General features: G+C 31.8%; 1 protein-coding gene across 2 annotated transcripts; it reads left to right on the top strand.

The window, feature by feature from the left end:
- The first annotated feature begins 2,739 nt into the window (after positions 1-2,739).
- On the top strand, positions 2,740-15,353 carry LOC111636315 (uncharacterized protein DDB_G0287625-like). Of its 2 annotated transcripts, none has more exons than XM_023381534.1 (4): positions 2,740-2,825; positions 4,922-4,992; positions 9,018-9,139; positions 13,304-15,353. In XM_023381534.1, exons 2-4 carry the CDS (start codon positions 4,970-4,972, stop codon positions 13,534-13,536), a joined length of 378 nt encoding a protein of 125 aa, XP_023237302.1. In that variant the 5' UTR covers positions 2,740-2,825; positions 4,922-4,969; the 3' UTR covers positions 13,537-15,353. The 2 variants fall into 2 exon arrangements, with proteins under 2 accessions (XP_023237302.1, XP_023237303.1); XM_023381535.1 differs by lacking the exon at positions 2,740-2,825 and adding an exon at positions 3,756-3,805.
- The last annotated feature ends 7,325 nt before the right edge of the window (positions 15,354-22,678 follow it).

Here is a 22,678-nt window from a genome sequence, read left to right as displayed (position 1 = left end):
GATACGAAATTAATCCGTTCCGAAACTGAGATCGTATCATGAAAATGTCGTAAGGTGGATCATCTTTTCCCATACGATTACATGTAAAATCAAATAATTCGTTCCAATGCGAAAAACATACTCAAATTAAAGCCAAGTAATACATTAAAAAAATAACTGTAGTAAGAAAAACAAATGAAAAATGCGAACTAATGTAACGTCGTATGGTGAGTTTTTGTTCGTATCGTGGAGCAAAAATATGTTCGAATTTCATGTCGTATCCTGAAAATTTCGTATGCTGGGGCGTTCGTAACCTGAGGTACCACTGTATACAATAGCAATCTTTTTTTCACGTGTAGTATAGAAATTTGTAATAAGATACATAATACGGTTATAATAAAATATTGTGCGATTATTTTTACATAATTAAAATTAATATGTATTTATTTTTTATAAAATACAAGGGAAGCGGCGCTTCCACCGCTTCTAATGACGGCACGCTACTGATAATTAATACATGTTAAATTTCTGGACACAAATATACACACCTTTGCTAAATGTTCAAAATGCAAACTGACCTATGGTTCAGTTCAGCATAACTTTGGACTAGTTTAACTGATGAAAAGAATGTACTTTTCTCACGAAAATTCCCTAGAGATCTTCTATCGGATTGACGTTTGTGAAGCATGCAGCCAACCGGAACTTCTATATCGTTATTTTCTGAAACTATGGGAGTGTACTACGACTAGAACTGAGTTTGCATTTTTTGCTGAAATGTAAATTGTATGTACTGATGTTGAAAAAATGGCAGGAGATGACCGACAAGAGTCTCTTGATAATCCGAGCCATTAATTCTTAATGAAACAAGAGATGTTTATGCTGATAACCATTCTTTTCATTTCTTGCAGCGCTAAATGCCAGCAAACCACCATGCTTTGACTGTCCTGATAGACTGAACGGATAATGGCATGAGTTAATAAAATAACCTGTTTAAGTGTAACTTTGTTGATATAGCGTGATGGTTTGGGAGGTATTTAACGCTGAAAGAAAATTACCTTTAGCTTTTCTGTTTCATCAAGAATTAACGATTCTGATTATCAATCGACTCTTGTAGGGCATCTCCTGCCATTTTTTCAACACCAGTACACCAGTACCCTTTACATTTCAGAAAGAAATGCAAGCTCCACTCTAGTCGCAATACATCCCAGTAGTTTCATAATAACGATATTGACATTCCTGATTGGCTACATGCTTTAGAAACCTCAATCCAATAGAGGGCCTTCGGGGAATTCTCGTGAGAATTCGTGAGAAAAGTACGATATACGCAGATAACCATTCTTTTCATCAGTTGAACTCCTAAAATAAAGCCATTTCGCAGGACTGGAAAGAAACTGATGTGATGATAAATTCTTGTTCACAGTATGTCCAACATAATATTTCAATTAATAAATAAAAGCGCATGCCTAACCAATTATTAATAATATAATATTTTGTGACTTCACATTCCTTTCTAATGTTCTTTCTTTCTTTCTAATGATGACAATTATCATCATTAGTTTAATATGCGTGTCAGAATACATATACAGTATATTCTCATCCATGCACTCTGAGTCTAATATCCTACAGATTGCAATTTTGTGTAGATCTGTTTACAGTAGTTTATATTAAGCTGCACTCAGATATATTATCAATATATAGAAATAATTTACGTAGTGTATTACATAGTATAATATGCGATAAATCATCGAAAAACTAAAATTCTTTGACAAATTATGTGCTTGAATTAATTCAAACAAGAGGATTATATTTATATTATGCATCTATGTTACAAAGTTTAATTTACCTTCCTTGATATGACAATTTACAGTTTTTGCTTCGTTTATTAACAAGTGAGACGTAAATCCTAAATCCTCATATCGTAAAAACTTACAACATAAAAAGAAATATACGATGATGCAATTGAAAATGTACAATATGTACAGTAAAACCTGTGTAAACCGTGCAATTCCGGTTTACACAGGTTTTCCGGTTTACCCAATATTTTCCGGTTTGACAGGTTTTACTGTATTTTCTGCTGTGAAGTGTGTATATTTTGCTTTTATTTAGTTAAATTAACCAAGTTTCGTGCTGTAGTTTTAATTACATCATCATCTCAAGTTTTAATCAGCATAAATATTTGTTGTTTCCACGAATAAAAGATTAAATTTAAGCATAAAATTTACAATATTTACATATTTAAAATTACTGGATGTATTTAAAAAAATCAGTTTTCAAATATTAAATTCCAACAATGAGTATTCTTATAAGCAAAATTTCCACAAAATTAAACATAATTTTTTAATGAAAAGTATTCGATTTAAATATTTATTCAGGTGTACAAGTTTATAAAAAACTAAATGTTGATTTTTATCAGTTTACTCAGTTTATCAGTCGAAATTACACGTGAAAGGCGATTAATGAGTACATATTAGTTGAAGAATTGTCTTCTACACACCCATTTGTTAAGGCAATTTTCTCTACAATTAAAGCCAATAGAATACAGTGACGTATTCTATTATCTAGGTATGTGTAATGTTACACATACCTGGATAATATTAAAAAATATAAACTTTTAATCTATTTATAAATGCATTAAACATTTCTAACTGAAGAAATAATTAATAAAATTTTATTATATTTAATTGTGTAAAGAATTTAATAAAAGCGTTGCACATATAACGCGCGTGAAACGTAATAAGGTGATAAGAAAATTATCTTTCGAAGGATCCTAGATAAAAATGCTTATATGTTATCGAACCCTCCACTTGTGCACTCGGATATTTTCCTTTGGGAATACATTTGTACTGGTAAAAATTTTTATTTATTATATAATTTTAATAAATAATAACAATAATTAGAACTCTCCCTCTTATTAATATTATAAATAATATTCTATTGTTTAAATGGCTTAATTATAACTATTTATACAAAGATAATATCAATTTGCGACTGTTTAGGAAAATATGTTTAGCATCGCTCGAATATCGGTTAACCGATACAGATCTGAATCACTAACAGCTGTTCCATATTGGTTCTAATCGTTTCTAAATTATAATCTCGGTTAACCGACTTTTGCACCATTTTGTTTATATCTTCGTTATCTCGATTTAGGACGTATTTTTTGAAAATATGTATATAGGGCCTATATAATTTTAAATTTGACGTCTTTCGAGGAATTTTTGTCACTCTAAAAGCTTGCTCATAATGAAGATTTTATAGTATTTCCCGTTTATTTTTTATATTAAATATTGACTTTACATACTGTAATAAATTTTTGTAAAGTATGCAATGAGGTATTTACATGGATGATTTGGGTTTTGTATCCTACTAGAGGCTTAATTTTTTTTTTCATTCTATCTACATTATAAATCATCCTCCCATAACAAAATCTTAGTTATTCCACTGTTTACTTGTAATTATCACTACCAAAATTCTCTTATAAAGCATTCACCCCAGTAAAAAGTGAATGAGTTATAAATTCTAGTAACAGGAGAAGACATACTGAAATATAAACATTGAAATAACAGCCTGTATTTCGAAAAAACTAGATTTTTTATGAAAATTATTTCTTCATAAAGGATTATTTTCAACGAAATGAATGCGGTTTTCATCATATATTTCCTGATGATTTATTTACATAAAGAATAGATCAGTTATTTTTTAAATATTTGACCTAGTTATGAAGATCTTATTTAAATAATTTAGATTATTTCATTACAAAATAACGATGCTTAATAAATAATCACTCTAATATCATCAAACACGCAGCACAATACACTACAACATTGTAAGTAGCCTGAAGTTTTTATTTTTAATTATTGAATTTGTGAAACAGATTTAATTTTAAGAAAGTTATAATTTAATTAGCAATTTAAATATGTTTAAATTTTATAAAATAATTTTTATGCAATAATAATAATAATAATAATAATAAAATTAGAGTAGCGAGTTAAGGCAGGTATACCGGTACATGTGTACCCGATTTTAATGTTTGATGTATATGGTACGGCCGAAGCCAGTGAATCCGATTAGCCGGCTTTATTCAAGTGTTTTTGCTACAGATAACAACTGGAACTTTAAACTTTATTTGCATAAAGCGCGCTTTATCCTAGGCACAAGCAGTTAAATTTCACTTTCGTTAGACATTTTTATTAATGCCAGTCTTGGAATTTACCTAAATTAAAGAATAACAATTAAAAACCATATAAAAATCGAACGTGTCGGACTATACCTGGCTGCAATTTTTAATTATAATTAATTTAAAAATCATCTGGCATACGGTTGAGGTTGGAAGTTGGTGTATAGTTAATCGGAGCCTCTGACTCCTGCGCTATCCATATATGCTCTCGATTTTCCAATTATCTAACTGTGTTCTCGATATTAATGAAGGACAGTCAGACGTACGAAAGTAATAATATCTTTCTAGATTGAATTGCAGCCTAATTTGAATTAGAAATGAATTTTATTGATAGTAAATAGATTAAATTACATAAAATACAATATAAAAATAAATAAATTCATAATTTTATAGTTATCAAAAAGAAGGATTCATTTAAAATCAATTTAAATTATTTAGGCCCTACATAAAACAAAATTCCAAAGCAGTTTAGATATTTTAAATAAAAATATCTCCTCTCTGCGTAACATAAAACGACCAAATACCATTTTTATCTAGAATATAAATAGCAAAATTTAAGAAATAATTTATCAGTATTTTATCAGGACACATTGCAAAATAAGTAGGCAAGTATTAAAAGTTATTTTAATTAGTTAATAATTAATAAATTTAACATTAGCATACTTACGTTGAGCTATTTTTAACTATAACGTAGTGTCTAATTTCTAAATTGTTTAGTTTATTAATATTTTTAATGTAAATTAAGCAATTTTAATTAATTTAAAGGTATACTGAAGATAACTGAAGAGGTATAGAATTAAAAACAGAAATAAAATGATCGATTGTATATCTATTAGGTATGTATCAATATTAATTTCTGTTTTTTTATTAAAAATAGCTTATGTATTCTAAAACCGTGTCTTCTTTTATCTGTTTTTATCTTCACGATTAGGTGCATAGGTAGACACAGGGCATTTATTTCTACATCATCTTTATTCGGAATATCCTATAGGCCAATACGCATTTCGGGCATTAGCCCCTCACCTGTCGGCATGACTTCCGGGATTTCTTGTAGGTGGTGTCGACACGTATACATTCCGTTTAAAATTACTTATTTAAATTGTATAGTTTAAAATATATATTTTAAACTATAATGTTATTTAACAGTAAAACAATTTTAACTGTAAATAAGTAATTTTAAACGGAATGTATACGTGTCGACACCACCTACAAGAAATCCCGGAAGTCATGCCGACAGGTGAGGGGATAATGCCCGAAATGCGTATTGGCCTATAGGATATTTCGAATAAAGATGATGTAGAAATAAATGCCCTGTGTCTACCTATGCACCTAGTCGTGAAGATAAAAACAAACAAAAAAAGATAGCATATTTGTTTCGGAATGATAAAGAATCGAAAGTCTTAATGTATTTTAATTTATGATAATGCTGTCAAATTTATGCCAGATAGGATATATTAAGATAAACTACTAAATGTTTGGGGCGTTTATGAATTGAAAGAAGTGATAAATCAATAGTGAAGTGATAGATAAAAGTGAAGTAATAAATCAATAGTATTAACTGTACTTGAATTGGGGGTGGATGGAAAGTAACTAGGCATAGAGAAATCTCTATAATTTTTTGTAATAATAATGAAATCGTTATAAAATTTTTGTATCAATTCTTCTTCGCCTGGTTAATGTATTTGGAAATTTAGGCGTAAATTTTCTTCATATCACACTCACACCTTTCAATCACTGTAGTAAAACAAAAAACTTGTTTAATTCTTTATGTAGCCTAACTGTCCGGCATAAATAACCACGTTTTACAAATTTCTTATTTGTCGCATAACACTGTTCAAATGTCTGAGAAGATTCCTGATTTCTTTGTTTTGTGCGTGGAGCCATTGCTATGACATTGGATTAAAAATAACTTTTATATTATTAATTATTATAAAAATGCAAAAGGTTTAAATCTGAGAGTTAAGAATAATTCCAAAACTTTGTAAATGCGAATAACCAGTAAAACTATCATCTTCCCACCCTCTTGACTTTTAACCACAAAAATTTAATAATATCAATGCCTCTCTACACAGAAATAACCCTTCCAAGTTTCGAAATTTTTGATTCATCCATTCCTCAGATATAATGCAAAATAGATGCAAACATACACCTACAGAATTTTGTAAGATTCCTTTTGTTTACATTTTTTGCATTTTTAATGTTTTTTCAAATGAGTTATTTCATATCTAACAATAAATTAAATATTTATGTAATATAGTATAACCATTATGATTCAGTAACAATGTGTCATTACAATTAGGTTAACATTTCATTAATGATTGCATAATTTTAATCATGAATCAAATTTAAACTTTATTAGATAAAATATGATTAAGTATTTCAAAAGATTACAGATTGTTTGTAGATATTGCATAAGTTATTAATATAAATTTTAAAGATTAAAGGGATTGAGCGTCTTGTGTAGTATATCGAATAGGATTGAACTTAATAAATATTTTACTTGTTAATAGCATTTATAATTTTTTTATAAAAGTCATTCCTACGCTCAAAATTAAGCCTTTTGTCATTTTATAATAATTAATAATATAAAAAGATTTTAAAATAGAATATCATAAAAGATAGCGCCACACACAATTTTAAAAGTTTTTTTTTTCCGGGAAAGTTCCTCAACTCGTTACTGGAAACTTTTAATTATGTTTGTGAGGGGCTAGCCGGAGATACGGAGTAGTTAAGACTCGTGTACCACTTAATCGGCAAACTATTCTTATGAATAGCCCTCTGTTTGTGTTACAAGGATGGTTTTCCTAATTCAAGGAAATCGAGTGTGGAGGGACTTACAGTTTGAATGTTAATTTAAAGCGGAATTAGATGATCGCGTAATCACCCTTTTCCTTCAGTCAGGATTCCCGACACTAGTTAATCAGTTTTATATTACGCGGATTAACACGCGTTATCTCTAACTTGAGAGTAAGAGGAGCGAAGGAAATTTAAAGACGAATGAGTATGAATAGCTAATATTAACCAAACCGTTTTTATATAACAAATCAAAACATTTAATGAATCAAAATATAAAAATATACAAAAGAATGAATCTAATCTAATCCTAATCCTAAATCTTAACCTAAGATTATTTCTAAACCTAACGCGTGAGAGAGAGTTCACATCGATATAACTTATATTACCTTCCACAGGTCTTTCATATATTCTCTGTATCCATATGAAGGTGTTCTTCCTTCCTTGATATTTCTCTTCTTATAGTTTCTATGGACAGTTCTTTTTAATCTTCTCTTTTATCAATCTTGTATACTTCGAATGTAGTACTATGTTTTTATGACTTCCTTTCGGATTTGTATAACAGCCTTGTATGACGATATTTTCTTCTGACGATATCTTTCTTCGTATGACAAACCTCCTTTCGACGGACTGCCTTTGTCTTATGTCGGACTTTCTTCGTATGGCAATCTTTTTCCAACGGACTGCCTTTGTCGTATGGCTAACTCTCTTCGTGTGGCAACCTTCCTTCGACGGACTGCCTCGAGTGGCGGGAAAACGTCCCTTTTATTTGCTATCCAGTAACGTATGCAAAAACTCATGCGACTCATCACGAGTCGGCCTGGGAAAGGAAATCAACTTCCTTTCAAAAACGAAAGTTTCATCCTGTTTGTAAAATTCGTTGAATAAGAAAAAATATTATTTTCTGTTAATTTTTTCTTCTTCCTCTCAACTTTGTTAATTTTCAGAATGACCCTCTCCTGAATTTCCATATTCTCACATGTTAATGATTTTGCGAGATTGTATTAAACCAATATTTACAGGTAAAACATTTAAAATTTATGTTTCGTATACTTAACAGAATAATAATTTGCATTGAATAGAGCCTAAAAATGCATGTAAGATTACGATAACTCTTCAGCATGTTCACACATGACTACACATTTTCTAATAACTTTAAGCAATAATAAATATTTATATGATATACATTCATTGACAAAAATATTGCGCACTAATCAAGTGGCGTTGGATCGCGTGACGATAGTAGTAAGTGATTACAATATCACAGCAAAGGTAAAATGTTCTGTGAAATAACGGTACAATTTCGAAACTTTAGTTTCTTGTGAGACCTCTTGCCTGAATATATACGACTGTACAAGCAGGCATGCAAGCATACAGGTATCGTATGGCATTCCGCGACAAATTCTCCACATATGTTAAAACTGCCACTCCACATCCCTAATGCTCGTAGATGGCCAATGCTAGATCCAACCTGCTCCCACAAAGCATTTGTGGGAGAAAAATATGATGATTGGGCAGGCCAAGAAAATGTAAAAATGTAACTAGTTGTATATGACTTAGTAAGACATCACTTCAAAATCATTGATTACGACATGCTACAAGCTGAAACTCATAAGGGTATTTGACCGTTGTGCCATGAATGTTTCTTGCATTATAACTAGGATGATCACTGTCATATGAGATGGTTCCATATTTTGCAAGTCAGCGTGTAGGTAATTTGCCACACAACTGCGAAAACAGAATAGACACACTCGCCGAGACTCCTGTACACTAACACCTAATATTTACAACTCGGAAAGAATGATTTTGCCTCACCTTAAGGCAAGAGAGAATAACAGAGGCTATAGCTTAATCACTAAATATCCTGTATAGTTATTTAATCATTTGCGAATTATCTTAACAAAATACATAATTCCAGAGAGTGGAGAAGTCAAGAAGGTACAGTATATATATAATTTTTTATAATACTTATGAAAAAAGATGTTTTTAATAAAATTCTAAATTATATTATATTCTGTAGTTATGATACAGTATTTATATAAAATATATTTATGATTATTTTTACAAGATATTCCGTGTGGTCAGGAAGAACGAGTTTGGAAAGATTATTGATCATAACATCGTTGGTTATGTTTATATTGAGTATAAGCCTTATTATATCTCTAGCAGTTATAGATAAAAAGCTTTCAGGTAAGTCCTGAAATTTATTTATCCTTACACTTTTACATCTCAAGTTAATTTTGTTTTTTCTTTTTGTCCTTAATTTCATTAAACGTTTCTACTAACGTTAACCAGTTATTTATGTTAGGGCTTATCACACCAGTGAATATGAACACAAAAATTTCTTAAATTCTTATAATATAATCGAGATGGGTTGATGATAATAATACTGTAATAATAATAATATTATTATTATTATTAAGCGCAGAGCCCAAACGGTTAGGAGTTGAAAGTTGAAATTTGGTACTCAGGATATACCATGAGAATGCAGAGTAAGAAGGAATTTTTGGAAATTTTCTTTGGCAAGGAAGAGAGAGGGAGAGAAGAATTCAGTATTGATATTACTTTGAAGTACTGGGCTTCTACTGTTCTATTCTATATGCGGTTTTTTGCAGGAAATCGAACATTTTTAGGCCTATCTAAAAATTCTCTAATTAGTGTCGGAAGAGGGGGACCTAATTCTTGTACCCGGTAAAAACGGGTAAAATCGGCAATAATCTAATAATCTTAATGTTTGCTATCGTTACTTTTTTCCGAGCAACGCCGGGCTCATAATATATATTTACGTTTACAAATCAGAGATTTTACAATAATTAAAACTAATATGTATAAAATACAGTGGGTAATCGGTTAACGAACATAATCCGTTCCAAGATCATGTTCGTTACCGAATTGTTCATTAACCGATTATCAATTTACCATAGATTTTTATGGAAATTTGATTAATTCGTTCTGGAGACCCCAAAATATAAATAAAAAATTATATACTTTCTTACTATATTTACATGTAATAATAAAAATACATATACGCAGTCTTGCATTTTTATCAGTCATGTTTTTTTTCCGTTTGTGGGACGTTAAAGTGGTCCAATGTCGATTGCCTTTCTCTATTCTTCAGAATTTTTCGCAAGCAATTAATAGCATTATCATTGTAGAGATTCCCAAACCTATTAACCTCAACTTGGTTTGGATGCAATTCTATGACCGTTGTTCTGATATTCTCCCACGTTTTCAAAAGATCTTTAATATCAGATGTCGACATTAATCCTCTTTCGTCTTTTTCCTTTTTAGAAGAAAACACATCTCGCTCAGTTTCTTGGTGTTCTTCATTCAAGGGTTCTTGGAGTTCTTTTGTCGTCAGATCAGTTTCAGGTTCCATTACGAGTTCTTCAATGTCATCTTCATTCACCTCCAATTCCAGCTTTCTAGCAGTTGTCACAATTTCATCCATAATTTCAGGGACATCACCTCTGTCTCCTGAATGCAGGAGGGCACAGCTTTTGCCAAGCAGAATTCAACTGTCGTTGAGTCACTTCTGATCATGCCTTTTGAATGAGCCGCATAGCTTCACAAATATCAGATTTTTCTTTCCAAAACGTTTTTAATGTCATCGTTGAGGAGAACTAGCATGCTTCAAAACACAAAACAGTGCTCGAATGTACAATTTCTTGAAACCAGCAATAACCTCTTGATCCATTGGTTGAATCAACGAAGTGGTATTTGGAGGCAGAAACTGAACTGTTAGCCAGGAAGTCTTCCAGCAAATTATCTTCAAGGTCTTTAGGTTGTCCTGGTGCATTGTCCAATGGCAACAGAGCTTTCAATGACAATTCATTGGTCTGAAGATAATCCTTGATGCTTGGAGCACAATTGAAACAGTCATTTTTTGAAAAGAGCTTGCTTGACCCTTTTATTCGATTTCCACATCACTGGCAGTCTTTTTTTAATTGTGGAATTTTTTGAATGCTTTGGGTTCTCAGTGTGATAGACAAGAAACGGGATAAGCTTCATATCACCACTAGCATTTGCTCCCAATGTAACGTCAATCGGTCTTGCATAGGTTTATGCCCAGTAATATTTTTCTTGTCTTTTGTGATGTATGTACGGTTCCACATAGACTTGTTTAAGCCGTACTGCCTAGCAACATCAGACATCATCTGTCCACTCTTTATCTTGGCTATTAAACTCTCACCTTTCGAAAATAAAAACCGACGCAAAACTTAACGAGTGCCTGAAATCTCGCAAAGACTATAAAAAATTATTTGTCAGAAAGGTAACAAAAAGCTGGAATTACAATTACAATGGAGTATTTCAAAGTTCGAAGGAATATTATCAGATCGGAATCGGGTTGAGCGTCTATGTCTACGTGTCCTGTGCTCCGAAAAGTTTCAAAATGTCACCTGGAGACAATAGAAAATGAATCGGTATTGGTTATTTTACGTCCCTTCTTTTTGTGTTTGTTATGTGATGTGTTCGTTGTCCGTACATTTGTTATGTGATGTGTTCGTTGTCGGATAACGAACACTTTCGCGAAAGTGTTCGTTATCCGATTTTTTCGCAGTCTGAACTGTTCGTTAACCGATCACCCACTGTATATAAAATCTACGTAAAATGCATTTCGGACTCTAAAATAGTCCCTTTTCAGTTGGTGTTTCAATTAAACTTCACAATATAAAAATACATAAAATTTATATTAAAAGGCCGAAATAACGATGAAGACATCACAAAAATTATCGTAATATCTCTTTGTTTTGTAAACTTAAATATATATTAAATATAAATAATTTTAGTGCTCACATTCACTGATGTGATAAGCCCTAACATAAATAATTGGTTTAAGTTAGCAGAAACGTTTAATTTTATTTTATTATCCTTGTGGTATAAATACAATATTTTGTTGCTAACGTATTGAAATGCTACGCTGGAGCAAATCTATTTATAGTAATTTACCATGTTTGTGTTGTTATAGTCCGCGCTGCGAAAGAATGAATAGACATGAGTCAATTTGAGCTGGAAGGGAATAGGCCTATGAGTCAGCCTGTCAAATGAAATGGATGTAAAAGCTGATACGTTGATCTGATCTCTCAACACCCTAAACACCAGAATTCGATGGGGGGTTCGCGCCTCACTCGGACGAGCTGGCAGCGGGAGTTTTTTCGGGTTTTTCTCCTTGCCAATGATGCCTGAATAGGGGCCAACTTCCCCTCGAAGTTCTCCCGGAAGGCATTCTGTCCCCCCTTCTCGAGTGGGCAGTCTCCAATAAGCCCGGCTTTGGTCGCTTCGTGACCTCTCTCCTGTCTTCCTCGGATTGATCGTCTTCGATAAGGCCGCTTCTTCGATCGCTGAGCGATTCTGTTCTTCCGGAGTGAAAAGCGAAGGCTACAACACTCCTTTATCGAGAATGAGTAGAGTTGATCTCTCAACTGTATTTTTTACATTTTAAAAACCTTCTTATACTATCTTCTGTCTTTACCGTGAATAATTTTATTGTTTTACATTTTATTTTTAAAATTTTATTATTGTAGTCAATGTGTCAAGTTCCACATTTCTCGTTCCATCCCTTTCATTTGACGCTCAGACTTTTTAAAAAATTCTTTACGCCCTGTGGGCACTCAGAGGGTCTCTTTTAGTATGGGTTCGGCCAGGCCCACAATGGAGTGACCGGGTGGTAAGGGACAGGGCCCGACATACCCAAACGGACCACCCCCGAAAAATTCCTGGGAAATTCTCGACCCGTCCGGATCGATGCCGGTTCCCCAGAGCGGGAGCCTGCCACCTGGACTGCTCGGCCATCCGGCCTATCCCGCTCATACTGACTCATGTCTACTCTTTCGCTGCACGGACTATACACGTGGTTCGCGTTTAAAAAGTATCTACGTAATAAATTAAAGTATACAGTACTACTACTTTCTCCATTGTTATGTTACTGTTGTGATTACAGTAAATACGGCGTTTCTAGTCTCTCGTGTAGAATGTATTGCACATCTACGGAAAATATTGCACACAATAATTACTTTGTTCCTTTTCCTCAAACTATTTCTTGGGCAGATTTTGCATATTTAGTAAATATTTTCATAATATATATTCTGTTAATTGGAGTGTTTGAAATGAATAGGTCGAAGTTGTATGTTGTTTTATTTGGTCAACGAATGTGGAATTTAATTTGTTGTCCTGAATGTATCTGTAATATTATTATTCTGAAACTTAAACAGTAGTTGAAATTTATATTAAATTTTTGTTATAATTACTAAGTAATCTTACATTTTTAATGATATAATATATAAATTGTAAGCATTATGTTTGCGCGATTAAATAATATTTTTGTATTTTAAACTAAATTTTCTCTTTTAAAAGATGCGAAAACTTCACCAACACCTGAAGATGAAACTACTGTTAGTCTGGACTATACTACTTCAAGCCCAGAATCTAATAATTATAGCACTGCTGAAAATCCCAATAATGGCACTTCTGAAAATCCCAATAATGGCACTTCTGAAAATACCAATAACGGCACTTCTGAAAATCCCAATAACGGCACTTCTGAAAATCCCAATAACGGCACTTCTGAAAATCCCAATAACCAATAACGGCACTTCTGAAAATCCCAATAACGGCACTTCTGAAAATCCCAATAACGGCACTTCTGAAAATCCCAATAATGGCAATTCTGAAAATCTCAACAGTAGCACTGAAAAAATTATAACTAACGAAAGCACGGGATATGAAGACCCTAACAGAACTAAAAACTTAGAAACACTATAGCAATACACCAAATGCAGTACCTAAACATAAAACAATTGCTGTAAATTCTAATTCTTAAAATATCGTAAAGTCAAAATTCCGATGACGATACCGTAAACCGAAAATTTCGAAGAATACCTTAAACTCAAAATCTAGAAGTAATTTACTTCCATTAGTTAGTAGTCAAAACTTACATTATTTTAACCCAGATTTTGAAATTTACAGTTTGGCCATGAATTCAAAAATGTGAAATTATTAGCCTCTCCTCAAGTCAAAACAACAGACATTAATAATAATTTTCAGAATCTGAAACTCGAAAGAAAAATTAGATTTAAAGAGAAATAACACAGCAAATTATTCATGTAAAGCATGTCACAATATTAATTAATTATCTTTAAATTAACTTAACTTGAAAACATATTCTGTTTTACAAACGTTCGATTTATATTATTTCCTGTAAATACTAAGGGTGTGTAAACTAGAATCTGGAATATGAAAGTTAATTTATTTTGAAAGTTATGGGGTTACAAAATAAAACATATTTAGTTAGTCTATTAGTTTAACGAAATCGTATATGTCTGTACTCCATAGTCTGTTGTCCTTCGAATCTTTTCACACGTTTCAAAAAATTCTGGAAATCCTCAATCGTAAAATGGTGGCGCTTGTTCTGAATTCATTTGCAAGGCTCTGCAGTGGAATTGGCCTCCTATACTCTCCGTCATACACACTCTACTTTAAGTGACATCAAATTTGTTTAATTCGTGTCAGTTGGGGTACATTATGTGCATTATTTTCCTATGTCATGTTAAAGTCAAAGTCAAAGTCAAAGTCAAAGGCATTAGTGGAATGTCACCGTATTTGACAAAATCACGTAAAACACTGGTCTCTTCTTGATATACTCCATACCCATACCGATACTTCCGTGTTGCTGCTAAGTTTAAATAATGCGATGAAGGTCCGTCATTGCCCGCGCGGACTTATAGATACCCAAGCCTAAACCTTTGTCAGGAGCTTTGCATAACATTTAAACTTCATATTTGGCATAACGTCTTTTCCAGCGGCGCATGCAGGGGACACAATGTTTTTTAAAAAAGTCTTTCCGTCCTGTTGACATTAAGAGGGCCTCTTTTAGCATGCTCATTATAAGTAGTGAGGGGCCAACATATCCGGATGGACCACCCTCGAAAAATTCTTGTGGATTTTTCGACTCATTCGAATTCTATCACGGTATTCTCAGAGCGGTAGGCTGCAACCTTGATCAGCGCTCTCACAAGACGGCACTGGTTGCAATCAGGCTAACTTAGCTTTGAAAACAAAAATGTTTCTTGTTTTCACGACCAAGTTTTGGTCAACATACGACGAGTTTGCATGGAAAATGAACAAATATCGTTCATTAGTTTCTTTTATATTTGCAGAATAGGCTAGAAGTGATAAATTTTTTGATGTTTGTTGATAATGGAATATGAAACTCCCTTGGGGATTAGGAGAAGAGCAACCGAGACGAAAAGGAAGGCACGTGCCAAAAGTGCCCCAATGTACGAGCGCACCGGGTCCTTCCCTTTTCCACTGTAAAACCTTTATTTCAGTGCCATCCAGTCAAAAAAAAAAAGACTCGTCGTCCTAGTGTGTCCAGTCTCGAATTATATGAATAACAACACGAACGTGTTGAGAATAGAGCGTTGTACTAATTAGTTCGTTGAGACCAATCATTGAACTACAGTAGTTTATGATATATGACAATCCAACATATTCATGTTATTACTCACATATGGTTAGACTAGACACCCACGTTGTTTTTCGGATGTAACCTTGCTTGATAACTGCTTAACACTGTAGTTGATTGCAATTATTCCTAATAAAATATTTATTTTGTTTAATAACCCATGCACGTGTCTGCTAAATAGTTTAAACTTTTGACCCAATTTACAGAGAATAGCCTTTATCTCAGCAACGGTGGCAACAATTAGCTGCATACGCTTCATTTAATTCATTTAACTGTTTTTCGTTTGCTTTCTTCATCTGTAGATAGTGTTTTTTTCCTCTTCCATTCTCTTAATTTACATCATGTATTAATATGAAATTCTGATACATCCCAAATGTTCAACACTGAAAAGTTATCTTCATCAAATTTCTATATAAAAATTTCTAATGATTTTCCTACGTTCGTTTTCTTTTAGGCTTTAATTTTTAAAAGTCGAACATTCGGAATATAATAAGCAAATCGCGTGCAGCAGTAAATCTGCAGAAACAAAAATGGAAGAAATTATTCCAGATCTTTAGTCTACACTCCGAATAAAAAATGAAAAATCTTATTAATATTATATTAAAATAAGTACATTTAAATTAAATTTCTGACAAAATGACATGTAATTAAATATTGGATTTGTTTCTAAATTAAAATGAATTATAAATGAATTAATAATAAATAAAATTTTTTATACTTATTATGCTCGAGTACCGTTTATTTTATGATTACTGTAAACCAGTGTTTCTCAACCTCTAATGAATCGTCGCCCCCTTCAACGTAGTATCGCCCCCTTCACTTCAAAATTCCGATGCCGAGGGCCAAATTCGTACTGCATTGAATAGACTAGTGACTAGTATAATGTTATTTGTTTAATTATTGTACGATATAACGAATAAAATATCTAATTATTCTTAATTTAATGTTTTACTATATCGCCCAGAAAATTGTTTTTCGCCCCCTAAAATATAAATTGTTACTAATCGCCCCCTCAACAAGGAAAAACGCCCACATGGGGGCGATATCGCCCCCGTTGAGAAACACTGCTGTAAACAATCACCCTTAATATTGGAATATTTCCAATCATACACCAATAAAGTGTGTCATACATCAACAAATGGTAAGATGACAACAAGAAAAGTGTTTGCCAGCCTTACAAAACATAATGTCCATACTTTGAAAAATAATTTCCGAAGAGAAAGCTTGTATGTTTAGAAAGGAGACTTGCAAATGGTTGCAAAGTGTCCAGTCATCACTTTTTGCAACAGCACAGATTTTCAAGGAATTTAATTTTACGCAGTAACTGCTGGAAACCACAACCCAGTAAAGAGACCATACTGTATGTTTGTAATCACAAAAATTATTATCTGTATATAGAATTGAATTTATGTGTGTCTATTCGAAGATCAAATGAGAACGGATGAACTGATTTCTACAAAATTTTCTACAGTACATTATTTTCCAGAGCGAAATCAAATACCTCAGTTAGTAAAATTATAATCATAAAGGTAATAAAATGGTTCTATTTTTAATTTTAAAAAATTCTAAATTATATAGATTTATTTCAAGTATTAAAAATGAAAATGTAAACAAGTTATATCTAAAAATTTTTGTAAATTCAAGGAAATTAAGACAGAAAATTAATCGAACGACTAACTTCTGGAATATATACAACAGATTAGTATTAACAAAGAATATGGAAGTTTACATAATCACACGAAACTTCTATTATAATATTGAAAATAATAAGAACAGAAATTTGAAATAGTAATTCATTACAAAACTAAATAATCCTTAAATACAAGTTAATTACAGAGATTAGTTTTGTAAATGCATTCAATTTCTTGAGATCTATATAAAACTTTTTTGAGATCTTCATCTGTTAAATAATAAGCAATCTCAGAAATTTCTTTCATATGGTTACATAAATTTAATCTTTATTTTATCAACAGTTTAATCTAATAATGCACTGTTTAGGATTATGAACGACTTGTAAAAAAATTATGAAAATAGTATACGTTAACTTTCCATTATTACAATTGGAAATTTATACGGGAATTTATCTACACATTATATAAAACTTAATAAAGGGAATAGTGTACAATAATAAATCGAAAACATGAAGAATAGAAGTTATAAGTGAAAAATTATAAAATAAATAAATTCATAGATATTAAAATTAAAAATTACAGCCATACGATATAAACAAAAAATTCTGGATAGAAAATTGAAAGAATGTGCATTAATACAAACACATAAACATAAATTATTAAAATTTAGATGTTCGCGGGTTTAAGATATTCTATAATCCGAGGAATCCGGAATCGAATGTGATCAAGAATCTCATAATTTTCCTGAATAATTCAGATTAGTGAATCGTTTCCATCTCTTGTCTGTGTCTTCTGACTACTTGTATGCCTGGGGCCGAGCACATAGGTCTATGCAAAACTAACGAGTGAATCACTAAAATATTTTTTAAATAAATCACGAATTTTACCGTCATATTTATCCTGGCTGAAAATATTGTACTTTTAAAATTGGGTTTATAAACCTATTTTTTTTTTTTTTTCCTTGAACCCCATTCCTGCTGCGGGGGTGGGCCATACAGACTTCTCTACTGTCCGGGTTATGATACAAATATGGCAACCTAGGCCAATTTGCCAGAGAGTGTATGTCCAGACTTTGTTTTATTTGTGTACGACAACGCGACGTATGGGCGATATTGTGCCCATATGTCGCGTTGCACATAAAAATTTGCTTTATTTAGGTGTCTTCAATATGAGGAAAACTCCACATCGCGAGTCCGTTGGAAAGGGGCGAACCCACGACCAACTACCAGAGTTCAATGTTTTTATCCACTATGCCACTGCTGGGCGTATGTCCAGGAACTTTTCATAGATGGTTTTCCAGATTTAGGTGAAACGTTTGCACATAAGTAAATTAAATAAATTGCTATGTATTGGGATGCTGGTGCGGTTAAAAGCTTCACATATTTCAGTTTGCAAATAGATTTCATTTCTGTCTTCTTCAAGTCACTTTATTATGACACTAAGTACATTATGAAATAAATCATTTATGCTCACATAAACGTTTTCCCACAAATCTGGTTTATTGTCATTGTTATGAAAATTGTATTTTATCTCAAATTGAAATAAAGACATTTCCAAATATATGCTGAGAAATAAATTATTATTGTACATCAAGTTATAACTAAATTCAATAAATGTTAAAGACCATTACATCATTCACTATAACATAAATGTAACTAGTAAAACATTATCGTAAAATATAATGTACATTTAGTATTTCTCATAAACATAATGGAACATTTTAGAGACTAATTTATAATATTCGTTACACAGATGTTTCTCATCTTTTGTGTCATTTAGCGTAATTCAATCATTCGTGTTACATGAAAATTCTTATATACGGTTATCTTATATAAGTTTTATATATAGTATGATATCCAAGAGTGCAGTGTAGTAGCTAGATTGCATATTGGATTTTTATAAAGTGAACCTGGAGACTCTGCCTCTCGAGAAACAATTACGAGAAACATTTCTCTCAAATTTCTTATACTATATAATATCATGTACGTAAACGTTGAAGAAGAAATAACCTGTTCTTGTGCATTAATCGATCCTATTCTGAAATTTAACAAGCTGTTAGGAATCAACGTATTGTTCAAATGTCAACATTATCAAGGAAAGAAAACATCGAAATTGTTTAAATTCAAGCAGTACACTATTTTAATCATTCTCCTGTTTTTCAATGTTTTAATGCATTTAATGCTTTTACTCCCAAAGTCATCCTCATCTTATTATTGCTCCGATTATATGTATGTTATCGGTAGCGACTACGCAACGAATGTAGCGACGCATATAGTGTTTCGACATATGGGTTGTTCTATTTACATTGTCATGATGATCGGCGAAAGATTAGGATATGGCATTAGATTTAATTTAATTCACGATCAAAAGAAAATAAATCGTTTATACAAATGGCAGATTATTTTAGTTTATTCAGGTTTATGCGCAATTATCTCTACAGCTATTTTGATTAACATTTTCAATGGCATTTTTGCATTTCCAGAAATAGCAAAATCTACGAACACCGAAGTAGCTTCTGTATGCTTCCTTCTTCTTAACCTAGATATGGTATTATTATCATCAGTTTGTTTTTTTGGTATGGCAACGGTTTTCTTATGTTTGATTATTCTTAAAGGAAATTTCGACGATCTCAGTAGAAAAATTTCTAATGTTAGTTCTGAAATTGAAAATTTAGGCTATTTTATTCAGAAAATTCGAGATGAGTACAAGGAACATTCCCTTCTTTTAGAAGAATGCAATCTTTTATTCAGTAACATCTTTTCTGCCCTTTATTGTTCACTTATAGCACTAGTTTGTATAATACTGTACAATTTACTGTATTTTACTTATGACGTTCTCGCCTTCACAGTTATTTACACTGTCTTAAATTGTGTTATATTTGTAAGTATTGTAGTATGGATATTCGTTGCTGAGATATCTGTATCTGTAAGTACTATTTACTCATTATTTTAATGAATTTTTTTCTGTTGTTGTTGCTTAGTCTAACTGACTTAAAATAGTGCCTATTTTTATCATATAATATATAGGGTGTAAATGTAAATAGCGTACAACTTTACAAGTGAATGATGTTTGTGTGTCCACAGGCATTAACTCAAAGTTTTTGTGTTAAGTCCACCTCAACATCTGGTGGCACATAGAATTTCTAATCATATTCTAATATTATATTAATTAAATTATCCACAACCGTGAGGCAGATAATAGTGAGGGCTTATCAGACCAATGATGGGCACAAACGCTCAGGGATCAAAGTAAAAACAATTTAATAAACTCAAAAAATTACTACATAAGTGTGAAAACGAAAACCCAAAATGCATTTCGGACTATTTTCCCAATAGAAAATAGTCCCTCATCAGTTGGTATTAGTTAAAGGTAATTCTATAATAGAATTATACAAAGTAACGGTCAACTTAAAAACTAAGCCTAAAGTTATACAATATAAAAATTGAAGACACCACTGTAACAGTATGAGTAGTTAAGCATCATCAGTAAGTATTATCTAAAGTAGATGGTATATTAAAAATTATACAAAGTAAAGATAAACTTAAAACTGTGCCTAAAACTACACAATATAAAAGTGAAGACGCCATTATAATAGGAGCAGTAGGTAATATCAGTGTAGACAGGTGTAATAAATCTTCATGACTTTGCATGGTGGAGTGACATACAGGGTGCTGATACAAAACAGTTATAAGTTAGACAATTACTAGTTAACACTAATGAACTAAAGTTATACAGACAGGTAATGTACATACCAAAAAACAGTAAGACGACAGAGTAGTAGATGCCAACTTACAACAAGGTGCTGGGAGTGGCCCTCACTATTATCTGCCTCACGGTTGTGGATAATTTAATTAATATAATTATATCAAGGGCTAGAAGCAACTTTTGTAATAATTTCATATTCTAATATTGTTTATACCTGTAGTCTCTCTGTGTATAATGGCAATGGTGTTGATTATTCTGCTCTTTAAATGTAATATAATTAATATTCTGTAGAAGAGAGTGAAACACTTGGTTTTGACATGTACAGAAATCCACAAAAATGCAAAGATTATGCATGGGAAAACCAAAGAAACAGGAATACTCTCATCTCTACATATCTAATGTTCAAGAAATGTATGGTTCAGGAATCTTCTCACAATAAGGGCTCAATGCAGTGTTGTACCATTTATTGACAGTGACTGTAGTTGAAGTTTGCCGATTGTAACGTCGGATATTATATATTAGCATATTAAGGCTGTTATGTGTATTAACTATCTATGGAAAAAAACAAAAGCCAATAATGTGTTTATCAATAAAACAGCCATATGTCAAAAACTTTATGAGTTAATGCATCAATTAAATATCAGTAGGTTGCTGTATATCAATACAAATATATACTATTCACTTGTGAAATTATAAAGCAACTTTATGTATACCCCGTATATTGTAATAAGTACTTATAATTACTTTTATGTATAAAATTAAATATACTTAATTTTTATTAGGCTATATCTCCACTAATGGGTTTAAAGAAATTTTGTGACTTCGACTTATCCACTAGAGATCGACTGAAAGTAAACGTCTTCAATTATTTTCACTTATTTTTAATTTTTATTTGTTATAAACTAAACTTAACATTTCTAAATAAATATATTAATTAATATCAATGAGATTTTATATTATTAAAGAAATATTTTCTTATAATATTATAATTTTTATTCTAGTTGAATTGTGCTTTAAAGTTGTTGGATGGACCCAAGATGGGATTACGTTGTTTAGATTTCACATTTACTAAATTCTCTTTACTTGAGGTAAAATATGAATTTCTAAATAAAAATGTATAATAAAAGTATATTAAAGTAACCATTATTTGTTAAATATTTTTAGATTTTAGAGAGTTGTTCATCATTTTATTCAACTGTGAAAGAAATTCAAGGAATGAGAAATCCTAAAAAATGTTAGAATATTGAAACTCTAATTTATGATTTAAATGCCATCGTGTTATTCTTGTATCAGTTTTTAAGTAAAATTGTTTGAAGGATTTCAGTTCTCAGGCAGAAATATGATTTTATTACGACGATGAACTACACTTTCCGAAGTACTAAACTACAGAAATGTTTCAGAATTGTGAATATTTCTTGTCGTACAAGTTAGATAGAAATTTAAAAACAGAAAAAGTCAGTGAAAACTAAAATAATGTGAATTGTCAATGAGGTATCGTGTAACAACACGATAGTTCAAATTTTGAATTACTGGCGCGTAGAAAAAGACGATTAACGTTCTGAACTAAGTCGAGATTGTCTACCAGCCGGAGTGGATGCGATGGAGAGCTCGATTCAGCGCAGTTTTGTAATTGGCCAACCGTTACACTCACGAATAGTATAAAAGGAGGAACTGTGGCGGAAAGTAGGACTGGTCTACCTACCTTGTTACATAAGTTGCGACTGATCTACAGCTTGTGAAGTCGTAAGGTGTCTTTCTGACAAACCAGAGAGTGCGAGACCGAAGTATTTGAACTTTGTGGAGTGCTTATCGACAGACCGGAAGCGGACGTTAATGCATGAACCTTTATTTGTCTTGACTTGAACATAATTTAATAGGCTATATTTCCGTGGCTTGGAAGAGTAAGTGTTAATGTGAAATACCCAAGTC

This window comes from Centruroides sculpturatus, unplaced genomic scaffold (genome assembly GCF_000671375.1).
Source record: "Centruroides sculpturatus isolate CEXI.00-Female unplaced genomic scaffold, Cexi_2.0 scaffold936, whole genome shotgun sequence".
In the NCBI taxonomy this organism is placed as follows: Eukaryota; Metazoa; Arthropoda; class Arachnida; order Scorpiones; family Buthidae; genus Centruroides; species Centruroides sculpturatus.
The sequence above is the reverse complement of the archived record's forward strand: the minus strand, read 5'-3'. Positions and strand labels throughout refer to the sequence as shown.

What these genes read in the sequence shown, in the direction of transcription:
- LOC111636315 (XM_023381534.1), top strand. Translation starts at nt 4,970, where the DNA reads ATGATCGATTGTATATCTATTAG. An exon ending in ATCGATTGTATATCTATTAG is followed by an intron (nt 4,993 to 9,017) that starts GTATGTATCAAT and finishes TATTTTTACAAG; the next exon opens with ATATTCCGTGTGGTCAGGAA. An exon ending in TATAGATAAAAAGCTTTCAG is followed by an intron (nt 9,140 to 13,303) that starts GTAAGTCCTGAA and finishes CTCTTTTAAAAG; the next exon opens with ATGCGAAAACTTCACCAACA.